The sequence below is a fragment of the Cibotium barometz genome, chromosome 30 (genome assembly GCF_041138505.1).
Source record: "Cibotium barometz isolate CiBa-2024 chromosome 30, ASM4113850v1, whole genome shotgun sequence".
In the NCBI taxonomy this organism is placed as follows: Eukaryota; Viridiplantae; Streptophyta; class Polypodiopsida; order Cyatheales; family Cibotiaceae; genus Cibotium; species Cibotium barometz.
In genome coordinates this window covers 25,503,422-25,524,212 of record NC_141075.1, presented here as the reverse complement: position 1 = coordinate 25,524,212, position 20,791 = coordinate 25,503,422, and the positions used below count along the sequence as shown (strand labels likewise).

General features: G+C 43.2%; 1 protein-coding gene across 1 annotated transcript; it reads right to left on the bottom strand.

The window, feature by feature from the left end:
* Window positions 1–4,209: 4,209 nt before the first annotated feature.
* On the bottom strand, window positions 4,210–18,491 carry LOC147621315 (uncharacterized). Its single transcript, XM_086824043.1, has 2 exons — window positions 18,353–18,491; window positions 4,210–5,893 (listed from the first exon to the last, which is right to left on the bottom strand). The coding sequence occupies exon 2, from the start codon at window positions 5,821–5,823 to the stop codon at window positions 4,570–4,572; it is 1,254 nt and encodes a 417-aa protein (XP_086680169.1). The 5' UTR covers window positions 5,824–5,893; window positions 18,353–18,491; the 3' UTR covers window positions 4,210–4,569.
* Between the last annotated feature and the right edge of the window lie 2,300 nt (window positions 18,492–20,791).

The window sequence follows — 20,791 nt, the reverse complement described above, 5'->3', positions numbered from 1 at the left end:
CAATATTGAGATCAAGGAAGAAGCAACCAGACTTTAGGCCATGCAAACCAGATTGACAGTGGATCAAGGGCCATGAAAAATAGGTTGGAAACCAGGGAAGAGAGCTAATCCACACACTCTAGTCTGAATGCACGATAACCCCTTGCTTAAATGAGAACTCATGTTGCAAGCTTATTCAACCTAGCAACAAGCTGGATAATGTCAGAATCTCATCGAATTACAACCAATGACTAGAAAGAGAACTTGTCTGGGAAAACTTGCAACTAAACACAAAGTTAGCCAATGCTTGAACCCATGCTATATTCCTATCCAAAGAAGGTTTACACCCTTTAATCTATAGCTTGCCCATATGAATAGGGGATATCACATCAAAGTAGCATTATATGCTACCTTGATAGTGTATGTGATGCCTCCCATCTTACATGTACGTCATGTTTGAATATATGATTGATAATTCCGGGTTCTAGACTGCATTTCCATCCTTTCTATGACACTTTAATACCTGCATGGCATGCCCTTGTTGGTGACAGAGGTTTCAAGCCTTAGACAAGTTCCTAAGGATAGGATAGTAGGGAGGGATGTAAACCCCATTTTTGGGTTAACTAGCTACTCTCTGCGCTACATACGAGGGCAAACAGTAAGTGTCATGAAAAGAAATATAAAAATTATAATCATTGTGAGAAAGCTAGCCATGTCGAGTTTACTTCGTTACTGTAGCATTTTTGGGCACCCAAGAGCCACATAAATATAAGTTTATTTCTCATAATGCAAGGACACGATCCCCCTTTGTGCTAATAGACTCTCTTGCTTGTTATTTGCTCTTATCTACAGTGTGAGAGAGAGAGAGAGAGAGAGAGATTTAAGAGTAGAAGTTATGATGATTCTTAGTGCATGTTCCTTTCTATTCGTTGTTGTGAAAGAGAGTAGAGAGTGAGAGGAGAGCTGCACTTACAAGTGATGGAAGTAATCCCTATTGTGATAGCTTGGAGGAGAGGCTAGAAGAGAGTGGAGCTGCACAAGTTGAGCTTGAGTACTTCAAGAGGACCGAGCTTAGGAGCAAGATAAGCCCCCATGAAGGTTGTACTTTCTTGCATTTCATAAATGAGTGGAGTTCTAGAAGGGGGTAGGAAAGGACATAATGCCATAGATTTGTGACCTTAGTTGTATAGAATACCCATTAAAGCTTTGAAATGGTAGAATGTGACCTTAGTTGTATAGAAGACCCATTAAAGCTTTGAAATGGTAAAATGTAACATAGAAATTGCTATGTTGTATAGAAGACCCATTAAAGCTTTGAAATGGTAAAATGTAAATGGAAAACATGGAAATTGCTATGTAGAGAAAAATATGGAAAAATGTAAATTTATACACACATGGAAATTTCTATATAGAGAAAAACATGTGTGATTGGGGGCATGCAAGGATCGAGTAAGGTGACTATGTTGTGTGATTGGGTGCATATGAGGATCAAGTGGGGTGGATATGTCACATAAAATGCGCTCAACGAGTATAATAATGTGTGAAGGAATAATCATGCATTATTTATGGAGATATGCATACGTAGGCAACCCTTGAAAGTTAACCATTATTATTTTCTACCAAACAACTCTCTATATTCTTAATATTTGTATAGACAAGATTCGTATTCTCCATACCATATTCTCTACATAGATAGATTGAAGTTATATTATTGCCATGGAGGTAATGTGAGACTTCAATGCACACAGAAGAGGGATGCATGCAAAGATCCTAGATATCTAGAAGGATGAATATGAAGCCATTCATAATTTAAAAAATGAGAGGGCTAAGTACCTCTAAGGTTATAAATATGAAGTTTTCACTCATGGTTATGCAACTCTTGCACCAAACCTTGCAAAGAGGTCCTAGATCCTTAATGTAGCTATAATTGACCAAGCAATGGTATAGAGAGCTCAAGGATGAAGACAAGCACAAAGAAGAGAAAGTGTAGCCAATCAACTCATATTAGTACCGAGTGTCGCAACAAAAGTTAATGGGATAACTATCAACAAAGGGGGCATATAACTAAAGATGTGATAACTATCAACAATGGGGGCACATAACTAAAGAGTGCTAGTACTCAAGATAGAGAGAGTTGTTGTCACAACAAGAACACAAGTACTCCCGACGACAACAATAATAAAAAAACACATGGTTTACTTGTGCAGAAGATAGACGCACAAAATCCTATTGCCTGGTGTGAAATTAAAAAATAGGAGTAATGGATCGTCAATCAGGTGCCAAAGGGAATACATTCTGCATTCTAAATAGTCCCATTATGGAGAAGTGGATTGGAAGATACAAGGATGCAATGAATAAACAAAAGGATGAGAGAAGAGCAAATAGACAGTTGCTATTCCTGCCTAGCTTGGAACCTCTACCAAATGTGATTAAAAGAATCCCAAGTTGAATGAAGGAGAAGCATGATCCAACGCTAATAGCCATTGTTCACTCACACCAAAGGTGGGGTCTAGAAAGAATATATATATAGATAGATAGATATAGAGAGAGAGAGAGAGAGAGAGAGAGAGAAGGCACAGCTCCAACAACAACAATAGCCATTGTTCACCCGCACAAAAGCTAAGATTTAGAAAGAATATACAGTCGGAGATAGAGTTATCAATTACAGTAGCAATGTTACTCCCTATTGCCTCGATTTCATCAAGAACCAAATGGATGGGAAAATATTCCAATGGGAGAAACACCATAGAAAGCCATATCAATTACAATTGAATTTGTTATTTTCACAACATTATGACCATTTCACTACATTGCATTATCCAAAGGGAGCTACAACAGAAGGGGTCACGTTGGATGCAAAAGTGGAGGTGAATACTAATGTCAAATGCATTAACGAGAGGCTTAATATCAAAACACTATACAATCAAGGTTAATGTCAATATCCATGACGATTTCTCTTAAAAGGCTCTTCAATTGTTCACAGTTGATTGATATTTACATTCATCGATTGCTTAGTCAAATTGATTAAGTCTTGTAAAATAAAAGCCATATTTGTAGCGTTCAAAGACTTCGGTAAAGAATTCATCTCTTTTAAGTATATTGTTTCAAACAGATTCATACTAGAAAAATACTCTCAATACAAGATACTACTCGAGATAATAAAAAAATATCATGTACCAAAATTCTTTTAAAAACAACTTTTATGGTCATCATTCAAGCACTTTTTGTAAAAATACTAGCAGCTACCTGCAAAGATTTGCTTCCAAATCAAAGAAAGAGAAAGAGATGAAATTACCCTTACCCATATATCGCTCCCTTTGCTTACATCTTGAGCTCTTCATGCGAACCGGCACTTTAATACCATGAGAAGAATGCGAATGCACGAGAGAGTGAGCTTGAGTTTCTTGCAAGCAAAAACACACACGAGTAGACAAACACACAAGAGAGATGGGTATTCTCTTCTCTTTTCTGCAAATATAATATACGTTTAGAATACTTACTTAAAGAAAAGTACTCCCCTACTAACATACAAATGGTCAATCCATAATGTGAACCTCACTACATGAGTTGGCACTGTAACCATGCCATAATACACAATATTCAATTTTTTGAAGCTAGCTGTCTTTCATACATTCATTACTATGGACGTTTTACTAGGTCGCTTTAGAACAAAAATTCACAACTCACACATGAAACCTTTGAACAAAGCAAAAAATTTCAAGGAATAATCTGAAGTTCAAACAAATTGAAATTCTTACTTCCAACTAGAAGTCTCAAAATCTCCACTCTGAAGTTTTCAAGAGTTACAACCTCATTTTTCTAAACAAATGGTCGCCCCCTAACCCATGTAAGGTTGACATAACTAGAAAGCCTCAAAGAAGATAAATTTTCTCTTATATACTATACTGGGCTTGGCTGGTTAGGGCGACGAATCCTAACCAAGGTCTGGCATTACTTTGACAAGAACATTGTTCAAATAGAAGCATGCTTGATTGGATGACACTAATTGTTATCATATTCCTTGAAAATTGCAAGGCAGCATTCTAACAAATTTTCATAATGATCTCTCCTCTCTTTCCTCTAGTTTTTCATCGATCTACTCAACCAGTTTTTATTAAAGATAGCCGTTCACATACTAGTTTAAATCGGCCCACTTCATGTAGCATAGCTGGGTTAGCTAAAGGTTACAAGCCTTGGTTTTAACGAAAGACCACATTGAAATCAACATACTTGTAAAGGGATACTCCAACCTTAAATTTAAGGTGCTTCTCAATATAAGGAGGTAAATACTTCTCAATATAATGAGGCTAAACCTCTCACAAAATAAAAACGTATTCATAAAGAAAAATGTTAAAAGTTCATCTTTCTCTTGGGCAGTATTAGTGTACACAACCTCCCATTTCTTGGTTTGCAGTTGCTTTGCATCACCAAGACCTGTTTCTCACACCTTGACCTAAACTAGCATCAAACTTACACAATAGCCTACTGTACAAAGAAACCATGGTGCACTTATCAGGCATACGCTCTTGCAGCAGAGGCACGCCACATAGCTTGATAAGAGTTATCCCCATATAAGCTGAGACCTGTGCTTTACTTCAAACCCTCACTTCCAAAGAACTCTTCTATCATACCCTTGGTAGAAATGAGCTTGTCAACATCCTTTGGAGAAGACAGTACAGGAGTGTCCCATACAAAAGTCTGCCGTTCTGATCTGGAACATGTGACGGAGGGCATCTCTGGATTTTCATCATTCTGGTTTGAACATTGACCGGTAGGTCGACCCTCCTCAGAAAGCCTTTCCCAAGCTCTTGCTGCTTCAAAGTTGTTCCCTTCATTCCCAGACTCATGATTGCATTCAGGGGACAAAGACGGTTTTGTGTCTGGCTTCACCACTTGTTGCTGCATAGAGACAGCCCTTGAAGAGGCCTTCGCATAAACGTGGTCTTGCACTGCCTTCACCATATCTGAGCTTTCACCACAGCCAAAAATGTCTCCATTCTCATCCCCCGACTCTTTTCCAGAACGGCTCGACAAGTCATGCATGTCATCCTCGGAATCATCCAAGTAATGGCTTGGGAAACCATCCACTTCATCACCTTCACTTTGGGCATTATCTACCTGTGACCCATTTACCTCTTTATCAGACCCAAAGATACAACCACTTCCCTCTTCATCATCACTGTCCAGCAACATCTCATCATCATCGCTGTCCACATTGCCCGGATCCAATCTGTTTTGAATAGCCCTCTTTCGTAGCACAAACACATTAAAATAATAACTCACAAGTTCCCTTGTCCGTCTTGTGGGGAAAGCTTCGAAGAGATCATACCAGAAGGACACAGGGTTTTGTCTTACCAACTGCTGGAACGTCAGCTCTTCTGCCTGTGTCCAGTGCTCTGCTACAGTCTCTCCCATTTCATGAAAACCCCAAGTATAGAATGCTTCCCCCAGTTCATTTTTTAATGCCTTCCTCTTTTCCTCAATATGCAGTCTTACACATTCCAATGTGTCCCGGATGGCACAAGAGCACATACCATAACCTGCTCTGGAGCTTGCACTCTTCTCAATTTCAACCAGTTCACTCTCCTTTGGCCAAACATGCTCTCCAAACCATCTACGGCTATCTAGGTCACAGGTGTCCGAATCCAAACATCTCTTTCTGGAGATGAGCCTGGGCAACTCAGCCTGAAAATCCAGACCTACTGGAACATTTTTACGAGGTGTTGCTTGCCCTTCATATTCCACCTCACATGTACTTGCTGTCGCACAGCTTACTGGACTAGGTCCAGTATGCTCAACTGCATAGAAACTGGATTGAGCAAACCACAGAGCTTGTGTGCCCATTTCAACCACATTTCCTGACCAAGTGGATGTTATAAGGCCACCAACACTGAAATATTTGTTTCTGGTTCGCCTGCAAAAAGGTGCACTTGTATCAGTTTAAATAAATGAAAAACTCCATTACTGCAACCACTTACAACTAATCTAATGAACAAAACTCCTGCTCTTAAAAGTCATATGGGGAATTGAGTTTGTAAGGGGTCCAGTCTGCTGGATTGCTGCATGGCAGACTGTAACAAAGGCGAGTACAAAGACATGCACCTTTACGTGGCACCTGTACAATCCCACTGCAAGCTCATCCAAAACCCATAATAACACCGTTTTAGGCCCAAACAAGTAATGCACACACACATCCATAGAGTGCTCAAGCATCCTCAATCCCATGGACAATCACACGTAGAAATACCAGGCATTGTTCATGCAGCGAAACAATGTCACAGAGAAAAGTATTATGCAAGCATGCATCAATTATGCATATAAACACGTGAACTTGGGGAATCATCCATCTGTTTTTTTGCACTTCCCAAATTCCACCTGCCTTCACAAGATCCAATATCGGGCGAAAGTCAAAATAATCTGCCATGCGGTCAAACGGGCTCTGCATATCCTGTGAGGTCGGGGTTTTGTGACATTGTCAAACACGGCCGGCCAAAATAGACTTGTGGTTCAAGGATCTCGACTCCCCACAATCGCCTTAAGTATATAGGGGTCGTGCAAGACATGTGCATGCTCATTCCAGGAGCTTATCTCTGGTAGGCAGAAGGAAGAGACTTGGGCATGTGCCAGGCTTAATTGTGTGCAGGAGAACACGGGAAAGGAACAAGAGCCTGTCGGCTGCAGCTACAGTGCTGGCAGCCAAAGGCTTGCCAAGATTGTACTTCCTTTTTGTACTATATGAATATACTGAAACTCAGCTCTCTCTCTTTCTTCTCTCCGTTTCTTGCTTACGTTTTGCATCAGGTTGTTCCACGATGGTTTTTAGGGCTGAAAGAAGACTCCCAGAGCTTCCGCATGTGACATTGATATTAGAGCTTTAGGCTGATTCTGAGATATTGTTGCTATGTATGCCCCACCCAGCCACCCACCCTTCCTTACTGCATCGCGCATGGATGAAGCCATCGCCCGTGTCTTGATCTTTTGGTGGGTGACCAAGCAACATTGTTCAGCATCAAGCTCAGCAAGGCTAAACACTGATGGGTCCCAGATGAAGGCGCACAATCTAAGGAGAGGAACACAATGTTGGAGTATGCACAGGCAGAAGCGTAGACAAAACAAGAGAGAGAAGAGGGAGCAAAGGAGAGAGAGCTTGTGGACAAGATCACCTTTTATAATAGCATAAGGCTTTACAATGGCAATAGCCAACAAGGAAGTGTTGAACTTGTGCTCAGAATGAACTACATCAAGTGAATATGTGAGGTCTCTTTTATAGTGAAGGGAGTGAGCTGGCCGACTTGCTCACGACTTCCTGAAAGTAAGAGAAATAGCTAAAATACCCAAAAATAGATAAAGTCAATAAATACACTGAGATGCACAATTCTAACCCCCCCTCTGCAGCTCATAGTGTGCAAGAGTATGAAGAAGATAAGCTGATGAAGATGCAACCATGGACCCTCCAGTACTACAGATACCAAAATCACCTCGGAGAGAGCACACACCAACCTGTTTCCTTAAAACAAAAATGCCACCACGAACAGCAAGGAGCTTTGCTTGGCTCTGAATTCCCACACAAGTGTGCAATGAACTCCAAGAATAAGGTGATGAGCTGCTAGACACACCGCGCCCATAATCCCCAACAGTGGACTATGAACACATCACATCCCAAAAGCCTCAAACAACGAAGTCGGAACAAATCCAATCCATAATCTTTGCTATACCAAAGATGACCATGTCTTGCCATATTTTTAATGCTTGGAACTCCAACTCGCGGTTCCCATGCACCAACAAATGGAGCTGCTACCAGCCCCCTCTCTTGCCCACAAACCTTCTTTGGCTGAAAGCACATGGGGGAACTACATGTATACTAGAGAAGTACACCATCTTGGTCCTCCCGAGCCGGAAGCATCCTAGGAGCTCTAGATGTGGCACTAGAAGTATCTGTATCACTGTCGTGTGTCGTGTCATTACACTTCTTCTGAGATGAAGACGTGCCCTTGGTCTTGTCCTTCTTCTTGGACAAACAATCCTTGGACAGATGTCCTCTCTTCCCACATGAGAAGCAAAATTGCGACCTTTCTTTTGAACTGAAGTAAGTGCCTAATCAAAACTGTTAAGAGACACCTTCATCTTACACTGAGAAACGAGGACGGACTCTTCTTCCAAGAGAAGGAAGCTAAGTTCATCAAAATCCAACTTAGTGGTTGTGACCTGGCACCGCAAAGCTGGAGAAACCACATCATACTCCGGGGGAAGCTTGGTGAGGATAAGTGCAGCCAACTGAGCAAAGGACAAAGTAGCACCCATCACCAGTAGCTAGTCATGGATAACTTTGGCCTTCATGAGAAAGGACTACATAGAACTGCTAGCACTAAATAACAAACCGTAGAGTTGCCCTTGCAAAGTAATTGCTCGCATTGACGAATCTCGAGCAAAGAGAACCTCCGATTTGGACTATACCTAATGAGCACTGGTAAGAGTTTGCACGGCCGGTGAGACCTCCTTTGTGATGGTCCGCACAAGCACTGAATGTGCCTCGAATCACAATTCTTCTAGTCTTGTAATTCCGCAAGGAATTCGTCCTCTTGATCCTGGGTTCCCCTTCTAGAGTTCTGACGACGCTCGGGCTTCTTCTCAGTGCCCTGAACAATCTCCCACAAACCCTTGTGGATGAGCCAGATCCGCATATTCAACTTCCAATGGGCATAGTTGGTTCCATCCAACTTGTCATCCTTGTTCGTACACGGGGGAGCCATATCCATAGCAACAAAGGACACAAATCTCAGCATTCCAAGACTCCACTCGAGCACCAAGACCAATCAGCCCCCTCTCAAATATAAGAGAGAAAGAAGCTGGACAACAGCAAAACAGTCCACCAAAACTCGCCGAAAACACCCAACCAGAGGGAGAGGAGGCCGAGGAAGAAGTAGAGATGTCGGGGCCGCTTGTTGGGATGCACCACACGCGAAGAAAACACCTTCCACTCTGTAAAAACAGAGAAAACAGCTCTTTCACTGCGATCAATGCTGAAGAACAGCACCAAGAAGCTTGCCGATGATGCTTGGCACAAAGCAGTAGCAACAGGGCAGCCTGGGGAGTGAAACGCTGATGAGGAAGAGCACAGGGAGAAGAAAACGCAGCTATGTAGAGAAAACCCAGCCACTGTTTGGTGCTCCAGAAAACACAGCAGATGGAAGGAGAAACAGCCGCCTTCAGTAGCCAGAAACACAGCCAACTAAGAAGGAGATACAGCTGCCTTCAATAGTTAGAAACACAGCCAGCAGAGAAGGAGCAGAATCGCAAATGAGGGCAGCCAGGATCCTAAGCAATTGATACCATGTTGGAGTATGCATTGATGGTATCAACAAGTGTGTCAAAGGCCCTAGTCGCCCAGGCACCGCCCACCGCCTGCGAGTTTCAGTGGTACCTTTCACTTGTGCGTTTCCAGATTCTGCCCTATCTACTGCCCCTTTTCACCTCTGCATTTTCAGATTTGCAGTCTGGTTTTGCTGCGTTTTTTGGACTGTACCTGCTGGTAGCTCTACCTTCACTTGGGCTTCATCAGTTGGACCCGAAGGTACCTTCTCTTCAGCATTTTTTCCTCCTATGAGGTGTGGAAGCTAGTTGGCCTGTATTTTCAGGTTTGCAGCCCCCCCGGTTGGCTGCGTTTTCTTCTCCAGTGGACACATATCACTTGCAAAGGGGGTCTTGTGTGGATTGTGGCTCTAGTGGCAGTTTGGCACCTGAGGAGGACACCGAATTTCTGATTTCAGTCCGTTTTTGGTTGATTTTTGGACCATCTATACTTGCACTTTGTTCCTGGCCTACACAGTTCCCCGGTTTCTTCATGTTCCTTGCCTTCTGTTGGCGGTGGAGTGCTGTTTTTTTGCTGGACAGCAGTGTTTTGGCTACGTTTTGCTTCCCTAATGAGTTTTCTACAGTCAGAGAGGGGGGCCCATCTCCAACTACTTCACTTGAGGGTCAGTTTTCGAGAGCTTTTTTGTATGTGTGGAGACTTTATTCTGTGATAGGAGTTCAAAGATCTTGAGCAGAGTTATTTTGTCCGAGTTTATGTTCTTTGCAGTGTTTACAAAGAAAGGAGGGTGTTTTGCTTGTGAGGTGTGATCCTTTCACAAGGATCATTTGTTTGTTGCTGATTCTTGGGACCTGATTCTATGGAAGAGTCTTCTGCTCTCAAACTTCAGTGATGCTTTTGAGGACTTTGTTACCACTGCAGTTTATATTCCTGCTTCCCTTCCTCATTGTGAGGAGTCTACCTCTGCCTCTCTTTGTGATGCTTATGAGGATGTCCCTCCCTCTGCTAGTTCTGCATTTGGTTTGATGCGGCATGCAAGGTTGTTTTGGAGGATAAACTTTCAAACCCGGTGGGATGCTTTGGATCTGTACACAATGATACTTCGACAATTTTTTGGATTTGGATCAGAATCAAGTTGAGCTTATACCAATCCGACGATATCAATTTTCAGAGGGGGATGTGGAGTCCTTTCATCTAGCAATGCCCACCTCAGTGGAGTGTGCTTGTGTACAGCATTGGGCAACTCATGGTATGGAGTTTGAGAAGATGGACCCCATCTTTTCTACAAGTCTTTACATCTTGCGATGCCGACCTTTCCAGAGGATGCTTCTTTTCAGCGGTTGGCAACTCTTGTTACAGAGTTTTTGGCATATATATAGCCAGGCCATCCCCTCCTCAAACATGACTTGGGTATTCGCCTCTTGCATGCTTTAGTGCCTCTGCATATTGGCTTGCTACAATCCCTCACATACGAGGTCTTCTTCACCTCTTGCTCGGGACTTGTATTCTTGTTTGGTGATATTGAGAGCAGGTATACACCTATGTTTTCTATCCATCTCTCTCTCTCTCACTCTCTCTCCTGTGTTTCCACTTTCCCATCTTCCACTATGCATTCTATCATGTAATGCCAGATGGGGTCACCAACTCTATCAGTAAGAAAACTGCCAATGCCTCAAGAAAGCTTCCCACCGCTTCCACATGCGGTCAGAACCACCTTGCAACTTCCCCCACTGGCCGCGGAGGGTATGTATGATGTCAAGCCAAATGCTAACAGATGCATAGATATTCATCAGATTTGGAGTGGATTTGGAGACCGGCCAAGGTTTTTCAGTGAAAAGGTTGCCAAACAGGGAAGGATGACAGGTTTGGGAGTCCATGGGGAGACAAAGGGATGATGACAGTCATCCAAGGTCAAAGGTTGGAATCCTATCAAGTTTAGCAAAGGGGGATTTTTGGATATTTCAGAGTTGGTCTGGAGTCTAGTGTCCTTTGTGGTGTGAACACCCTCTTATTTAGGGTCAAGAGACAAAGGCCTTGGTGCCTATAAAAGCATGTACTTGGGTCCTTCATTATGAGTACCATTCAAGTTGTGCAATCTCTCTCTCATACTTGAGCTCCACTCTCTCTCTCTCTCTCTCTCTCTCTCTCTCTCTCTCTCTCTCTCTCTTTTTACACACTCCACTGACGATGACATTTCATCCTCCATAGCTCCATGTGTGATCCTGTGGATGCCAACATGGTATCAGAGCTTGGGTCGCAAACGCCATAATCATAGTGCGTTTTCTACACGTAAAGCATTGCGTTTCGACACTACAACCATCATCAACATTGTCTACAGTTTCACAAATCGCAAAAGAACCCAATCACCCAATGCAAACTCTAATGCACGTCTGTGACGGTTTGCTGCTTTCTTTTGCTTTCTTTTGCTTTTGCTGAGTTTTCTGGAGTGTCTAACTCTCCGATAAGCTTCATCCATGTTCTCCACATACTAGTCAGCCTCAAAGATCTTATCCTTTGTGTGCAAAATAGGTGGTACCTTCTTCCCTCCTTCCACAATCTCAAAAGGTGCCTTGCCCGTCGAGGTATGGACGGTGTTGTTATAAGCAAACTCCACCAAAGGAAGATACTTTTCCCATTGTTGCTTGTGCTCTGACACATAATACTTAAGAAGATCTAACACTGGGGAGTTAGCCCCTTTTGATTGACCCTCTGTTTGTGGATGAAATGAAGATGAAAACTTGAGAGTTGTACCCATGTTGTCAAACAACCCTCTCCAGAACAAGCTCGTCATCCGTGGATCACGGTCACTAATGATAGACGTTGACAAGCCATGATACTTGAAGATGTTCGCCATGAACAACTTCACCGTATGATCAACTTTGATCGTCTTGCGCACGGGAATAAAATGAGCCTGCTTACTGAACCTACATATGATAGTCCAAATGCCATCATTCCCCGTTTGTGTACGTGGAAGATCAAATATAACATCCATGGCAATGCTCTCCCAAGGTCTATCTGGAATAGGTAAAGGCTGTAGTAACCCTGGTGTCTTTTGACGGTCAAACTTTACCTTCTGACATACGATGCATTGCCTAACAAAAGCATCAACATCTTTTCTCAAGATTGGCCAATAAAAGAAAGTCTCAACTGCTTTTACCGTGGCGTCAATTCCTCTATGACCTGCACACGATGGAGCATGACTTTCAATCATAACCTTGAGTCGCAATTGCCTGGTAACACACAATTTACCATGCATCAACAAAAACCCATCTCTGAGAGTATAATGATCATGCCGCTGACCCTCAGACATCTGATCATACAACCTTTCAAAGTCCTCATCATGGGCATACTACTCTTTCATTTCATCAAGCTCATGATGATAAGCAAGTGAAACTGCTGAGACCTGTGGCTTGCGTGACAAAGCATCGGCCACAACATTCTTTTTGCCTTCCACATGCACAATCTGGAAGTGGAACATAGACAAAAAGTTACCCATCGCATATGCTTCTCAGAAAGCTTATTTTGCGTGAGGAAATAACGCAAGGTCTGATGATCTGTCTGCACAGTGAAATCAGCCCCAAGCAAATAGTGTTTCCATGTAGAAAGAGCATGAATTACAGCCAACATCTCTTTCTCATAAACCAGTATCACGGCATGCCTTCGTCTATCATTAGTGACCGTGATACACGGATGATGAGTTTATTTTGGAGAGGATTGTTTGACAACATAGATACAACTCTCAAGTTTTCATCATCGTTTCATCTACAAACAGATGGTCAATCAAAAGGGGCTAATTCCACAGTGTTAGATCTTCTTAAGTGTTATGTGTCAGAGCACAAGCAACAATGGGAAAAGTATCTTCCTTTGGTGGAGTTTGCTTATAACAACACCGTCCATACCTCGACGGGCAAGGCACCTTTTGAGATTGTGGAAGGAGGGAAGAAGGTACCACCTATTTTGCACACAAAGGATAAGATCTTTGAGGCTGACTAGTATGTGGAGAACATGGATGAAGCTTATCGGAGAGTTAGACACTCCAGAAAACTCAGCAAAAGCAAAAGAAAGCAAAAGAAAGCAGCAAACCGTCACAGACGTGCATTAGAGTTTGCATTGGGTGATTGGGTTCTTTTGCGATTTGAGAAAGCTAGGCTCAAAAAGATGAAGGGTAAAGAGCGCTTATTCCCTAAGTTGAGCATGCGCTATTATGGACCTTTTCAGGTATTGGAAAAGATTGGTGAGGTGGCCTATCGTTTGAAGCTACCAGATCACTGGAGGATTCACAATGCATTTCATGTGAGTCTACTTAGACCTTTCCGTGGGGATGTGCCTGAGGATGTATCAAATGAGGCTCAGCCGGAAGTTGAGGAACTTGATGAGGTTCTTATTCCAGAGCAGATACTGGCACATAAGGAAAGAAAGGTACGAGGTAAAGTTTCCCATCGCTATCTTGTGAAGTTCAAGAACTATTCACCGATGGATGCGAAGTGGATGGAGGAAGGTAACTTAACAGATTCACCTCAGGTTTTGCAGCTTTATCTCGATGCCTTTGAGTTGGAGCCGACTCTTGTTACGGCTCATTTAGGTTCAGCAGAGCATGACTGGAGCATTGCCTGATGCTCAAGAGGGGGATAGCACCTCCGCTCCCTTGATATAGACAGGCTCAGATGACATCTAGAGGTCGCTTGGTGCAGCTTTTGTCTCACCCGAAGGTACTGATGCCAGATGGCTAACAGTACATCTGTTTATGGGACTTCTATGATATATGTGTACTAGTCACATTGGATGTTGTGGTTGTGTAAGGTTCACAGTGGTATACAACTTGGACTATTACTCCACCATAGGTTTACAGTGAATGTTGCTACATATGCATGGCTTAGAGAGATTGGGACGCTGAACTTGCCATATTGTACTTTTCACTTTGGATGTCTTGCTGTATCACCAGATTGCAATCGAGGACGCTTGCCATTTTTCAAGAGGGGGGTATAAAATGACCCTCTGAAACTGGAACAGCACAAGTGTGGGCATGGTGGTCGGTGAGCAAGATAAATATTTCACGATTCATACTTGGGTGCCCGAACAAATGGTAACATGTGTTGACATCCCCAAGTGTGAAGGGGGACCAAGGGATTTAATATTCTAATGTTTTAACCTTGGGTGGCCCCTAGGCATAAGTGGCCCCTAGGGATAAGTTTTAATAAACTTAAAAGGGCCTTAGGGCCTTAGAATTTCTTATGGATAAATTTGGGGAGAGGCTACTCCATTTTTGGAGGTACACGCCTCTCTCCCCTCTCTCTCTCTCTTGCTTTTGGAAAGGGGAAGTCAGCTGGCTACATGGAGAGGAAGGCGTCTGAAGAGATCTGTGCAAGCAGGTACAAGACAGCTGTGCAGGTTGGTGTAGGCCAGCTGGTACAGGTCGGCAGGTACAAGTTGCATAGGTCATCTGGTACAGGCGATTGTTGGACAGTTGGCGCAGGCGGATGTTGCGGGTCAACTGGCGCAGGCAGCTGCAGGGCAACTGGTACAGTTGGCTTACAGGGCAGCTGGCGCTCATACACAATGATATATGTGGTCCAATGCAGACACCATCCATAGGGGGGCATCTTTATTTCATCACATTCATTGATGACTACTCCAAGTTTGTTTGGGTTTACCCCTTGAAAGGGAAAGCAGAGGTGTTTACATGCTTTCAACACTTTGTAGCAATGGCTGAAAATATGCATGGATGTAAAGTCCAAACACTCCGCTCAGATAGAGGTGGAGAATACATGTCAAATGCATTCAAGGATTATATGCTTCAAAAGAGCATCAAACACCAATGTACTATGCCTTATACACCGCAGCGCAGAATGGTGTAGCTGAGAGGAAAAATAGATTTCTCATGGACTTGGGATCTTGTGGACTTGCCGAAAGGCAAGAATGTCATTGGAACAAAGTGGATATACAAAGTCAAAAGGAAGTCTAATGGTACTATTGACAGGTACAAAACAAGACTTGTGGCTAAAGGCTATTCTCAAAAAAAGGGAATAGATTATGAGGAGACTTTTGCTCCTACTTCGAGAATGACTACAATCCGATCAGTGATTGCATTGGCTGCACATAAACGATGGAAAGTGCATCAATTGGACATCAAAACTGCATTCTTAAATGGGAATTTACAGGAGGAAGTATATGTAAATCAGCCCATTCGTTTTGTAGTTCTTGGTGAGGAACATGAGCATTTCGCCTATAAAACTTCACTTTCTAACAAGTGATGCAAGCACATACATACACCTCTCTGTCTTTACACGTACTTGGCCAAAAGAAGTACCGCTCAGTCATGCATATAGTAGGCAAGACGCCTATGACCTGCATAAGGAGCAGCATGGCAATTCATCCATAACCTTTTGTCTCATGCCAGACACAACACATAAAAGTGGAGGTTGTGGGCTATTTTTGGCACTTTTGACCTAAGCACCTACAAGAAGAGAGAGGATAGAGCCAGTCGACCATCTACAGGCATGCTACAAGGCTGAGCATTTGGCTACAGGCAAGCTGTAGGGAAGGTCAAATGCATCCAAACTCCCCACAAGGCTGGTTGACTTCAAAACAAGGCTGCAAATTCTAGTCTACATGCAATTTGGGTTAGAAAGAAGCACCCAGTGGCTGATTTGACTTGGCTACTCCAAGGTGGTCTACAATGTACCTCGCATCCGCGCGTGAGAATCTGGTATCAAAAACATGCCGTTTTGGATTGGACGGATTGTTTACATGGTGGACAACAGTGCTATGTGAGATCTAGGGAACCTCGGGTAATAGGGAGGAAGGAAATTTTTTATCGTAAAAACAAGATGGAGCTCCGCCCGTTGCGGACCTGCCTCCCGCACCCCCCCCCCTTCTATCCTCGCCATCACCATCCCCTCTCCTTTGCTTCATCTCACCTTCCATTTCTCTACCCCCCAACCTTCTTTTGCGTTGTTGCCCCCAATTTCCTGTGCAGTGCCCCTCTGCCTCCCTTCTCCTGTGTGCCCTTCTCGCACCCGCTTCCGCCCTCCACCCTCCTCCTTCACGCTCACCCTCCTCCTCTCCACCCTACGCCTTCAGCCTCCTCCCCCCCCCCCCCCCCCCCCCCCCACACCACCCCCTCCCCCATGCAGGTTTCCTACACTCCCCTTCGTCCCTCTTCTTCTCCTTCCTTCCTACCGCCCCTGGCCACCACCCTCTTTATCGCGCGTCCGTCGGTCCCTCCCTTCTTCCTTCCCAACAGGTTTCGCACTCTGGTTGTTGATCTTTCAGCAAGAATTGGTTTCTCCATCTTTACCCATCTGGAAGGACTCCATGGCAGCCGCTCTGTCATCCCCCAACGAGGTCACCGCCCCTTGGGTATTCTCCGCAGCAGCCCTCCAACTCTTGGGATCTCCAGTCTCCCCCCTCGTGGCATCTTCTTTGGTTTGCAAGATTGTTGGGAGTCACCTACCACATGATCAGATTTGGGATTTGCTCCACGCAGCCCACATAAGCAAGCCCAGAAAATCACCGACATTCATTTTCATGGGCACCACTAATCCTCAGTGGAGTTTGTTTCACCCACAGCAACTGATCGTGTGTTACAGCAGAGCCCCATCGCGATATGCAATGCTCATGCATTTTTCACTCCATGGCACCATGGTTTCGATTCCGCATCCAACCCCCTCCTCGTCACAGTCTGTTTCCCAGGCCTCCAAAAGAAGTACCACTGTTCATTCAGACTGGAGAATCGATTGGACAAGTTTTAGCCAGGGCGGCAGGGATTCCATCCATTCAGGTATGCATAGCCTGTCTGGAGGCTCTCTCTCAGGTCATTGCACTCCCCAGCCTCCATGGGGGGCCGTTTATGCAGCGGACTCAATATTCATGCCTCCCTGGACAGTGTTTCATTTGCAAACAGATGGGGCACTTGGCTGGAGCGTGTCCTTGCTGTCAGCCCCCACAGAACCCAGATGACCCCGGGTCCCTCACCCTCTCAAAAGGACCCGTCCCACACCTACGAGCAGCCTCATCTCTCTCCTCAGCCCGACGAGTGCAAGCCTAGCCAGCCCAACCCACCGCAAGGACTGACAGCCAAAGAGCCAAACAAGTGGGCCCCCCAAGGCAACTGTTCTTACTGGTAATCGTTATGAGCATTAGCGGAGGGTTCCCACAGGAGGTCCAAGTCTCCTCTGTCCAGATTCTGTCTCGAGAAGCTTAAGCAGGTGGTCCCCCCTCCTCCCCCTCCCCCTCCCCCTCCCCCTCCCCTTGCACCACCCCGTCCTCTGAGGGAGATCTATGGGACCTAGAGATTGAACCCCTCTCTACATGTGTGTTCTGCTTAGAATAGAGTAACATAAAGGTCCCTTGGTCGCTCCATTACCTGCAAACTAGCCAAAATATGCTGAGCTGACAACCCTGTTAAATTTCCCTTCAAGCATAAATAAGGATGATGCTATCAACCTTAGAATATGAGCCTGACTGATTCTTTTTTCGCCAATCAAAATGACATCGTGGTGGAAAGTGCTGCAGTCAGCACTTTTCCCATGAAAAAGGCTCCCAGCTGCCACCGATCGCCTTTTCCAGAAAAAAAAAATGCTTTCAGGGGCACTTCACCCTATTCTTCAAAGTTTCATCACAAACATTTGTCTACTATAACCTCTTTAGAGCACACAAGCACTCGCTGCACTGAAACAGTGAGCACTACAGTGTGTATTATCATTATTAAAAGAAAAAGGATAACTATAATTACAGAAACATTTTTCTTTTCCTTCTTTTTTCTTAAATCAACAGGGAAATCAACCGTCTTCAAATTTTTGACATTTTATACATTTTATTATTAAGAAAAGTATTTAAAAACTTCAAAATATAATGTTTCAAAGCGCGTGCGAGATGCTAGTGAAAGGATAAATCATTTTAAGGTCTTCAAAGGGGCGGGGGGGGAGGGGGGGCAAAAAAAGCAAAGCTGTGAGGACAGGAAAGAAGATTTAAGGAGGAAGAAAATAAAAAGGGGAAATGAAATATTTAAGAAATTAAATAAAAAGAGAGCACAGGGCAAAAGGTTAGGGTCTGGCAGAGTACCTGGAACACGCAGATGCGGCCGCGCAGGTTGAATCGAGCACGCAAAACAGAGCCTTTTGACCCCTCGCGAGCAGATCTCCGAAGAGAACCTTCCATTAAACTTCTACCCACCATCGCCTTACCATAAATTTATAGTATTACTCCAATAAAAAAATAATCATAACGCTAAGCTACCCTTTGGCCTTCCACCTTTAGAAACCATTTCAATTAATTTATTTATTATCATCCCCTTACTCGTGATTTTTATTATTCTTTTTTCTTTTCTGGCTTGCCTACCAAAACTAAGGATTCCTTCGCACCAACAAAAAACTCGGTGTGGACCGTAGACCATCTTTACACTCCGGCGAGCCGGCCAAAAAAAAAAACACTGACAACATTGTTCTTTTTTATTACTGAGATCAGGTGGAGGAGTGTGCTTGTTCCCACCATGTTTTTGGCTGGGATGGAAATGTTGCCCAAGATTATCAAGAAATTGGATGTGAGTCAGCCTTCCATGTCAACTTTCCCGAGCTATCCACTCTCTATGTGAAGGGGATAGGTTGTATGTCCTGAAGCATGCATTGCTATTGTTGATGATGTCATAATATACTATGTGCAGCCACCCTAACTAAAATATCAACTTTCCTGAGGGTGACTATGTCATAATATAGCTAGTGGTGACTATGTGTAGCCACCCTAACTAAAATGTCAACTTTCCCGAGGGTGACTATGTGTAGCCACCCTAATTGAAATGTTTTAATTGCTTAGCAATTAGTAAATTAAATATTCAAATAATTTATAATCTATCTTTTTTCACAACATTTAACTAATAATCATCCTATAGGTACCCATGGTAGGTGCCCTGTAATGTTTAGGTACCCTCTAATGTTTGTACCAATGGTACCCTCTTTTTAGGTGTTTTAACTTGAATAGAAAATGATCATAGTAGTGACAGGAATGCAATTATAGCTTTCTCTCATGCTTAAGTGTGGGAACCTTATTTCAATTGACTTACTTCTGCATGTGCTCAATGATGAAAATTCATCTTTTGTGTGTTGCTCAAATCCAAAGAGGTTTCTTTGGGAAGATTATAAACTCTTTACCAAGTGTGATTAGTATGCTGAGAGAATAAAGTAGATATGTAAATCTAATTTACCACGTGTACAAACATGATTATTGTATAACAAGTGTAATCATGCAATAATGCCATAAGAATTCGGGGTATATTGGAGGATTTACAAACTTTAAAAAATATATAGAGTTAAACATGGTTAGTGTTACATATGATAGTTATACATATATTAAGTTTTAATCTAGCCTAATCCTATCTTAGGATAGTTTTTATTCATATCATACTTATAATGTTTAATATTTGTAAATGTATAAATAAAAGAAAAATCTAAACATGATCCACATTTCTTTGGTACCTTATTTCTAAACTCACTTTTTTCATGAGCATTTAAACTCACTTCAAGATTAAAGCTTGGGCTTTAACCTTGAAGCCACCGGCTAAATAGCCCAAGGCACAAGCCCCAAAGGCTGTAGTAGCCTTTAAAAAAGCTAAAGGACTGGAACCAAAGGTCCAAAAGAAAACCTCAAAGAGCATGCAAAAACACAATGCGCGATCGCTTCTCAAGGGCAACGATGTCATGACCATCGATGATAGCTCCGAGGTTACCTCGATCTCAAACGACTAGCAATCTCCTACTCAAACTAGCTCTTCCCAAAGAGAAGAAACCCATTGAATACACAAACTTCCAAAGAAACTTAAAGATTACCCCAACCCCGTGTTGAAGAACGAGAGAATGAAACAAGCAAAGAAGGTGCAGGCTAAACTAGACCCGATATTTGAGCAAGTGGTCAAGTACAAACCACTAACCCTGCTTGAGAGTATCCATACCTTATTCCATAGTTAATCATAGAACTATTAAGGAAACCTCATAGCGTGTGCTAAAGGTCGTATAGTTGAACCCATGATCATTCTTAAGAAGCCACAAAAAGAACTAGTTTTGGAGCCTCTTCTTCTAGAACCAATCCAACCAGATTCCATATTGCTAGACGCAGTAGTGAAGGAGGACACAATGGGAGGTGAAAGTTAGCCTTCTATGGGTTATCATAGTCACCACAATATTTTTTTAAATGTGATATGTGACGACTTCATTTCCACCTCATTAGAGGTACCTAAGGAAGGATCAGTGCACATCTGCTACAAATTGGTAGGTACTTTTTTTAATGTGATGTGTGACAACTTCATTTCAGCCCCATCAAAGGTACCTAAGGAAGGATTAGTGCACATCTGCTACACATTGGTAGGTATTTTTTTAAATTTGATATGTGAAGAATTCATTTCGAACCCAACTGAGGTACCTAAGGAAGTATCAGTGCACATTTGCTACACATTGGTAGGTCCAAGGCCACCTCCAAGTGAGTGTGAGCGTGAATATTGCACGAGGAACATAG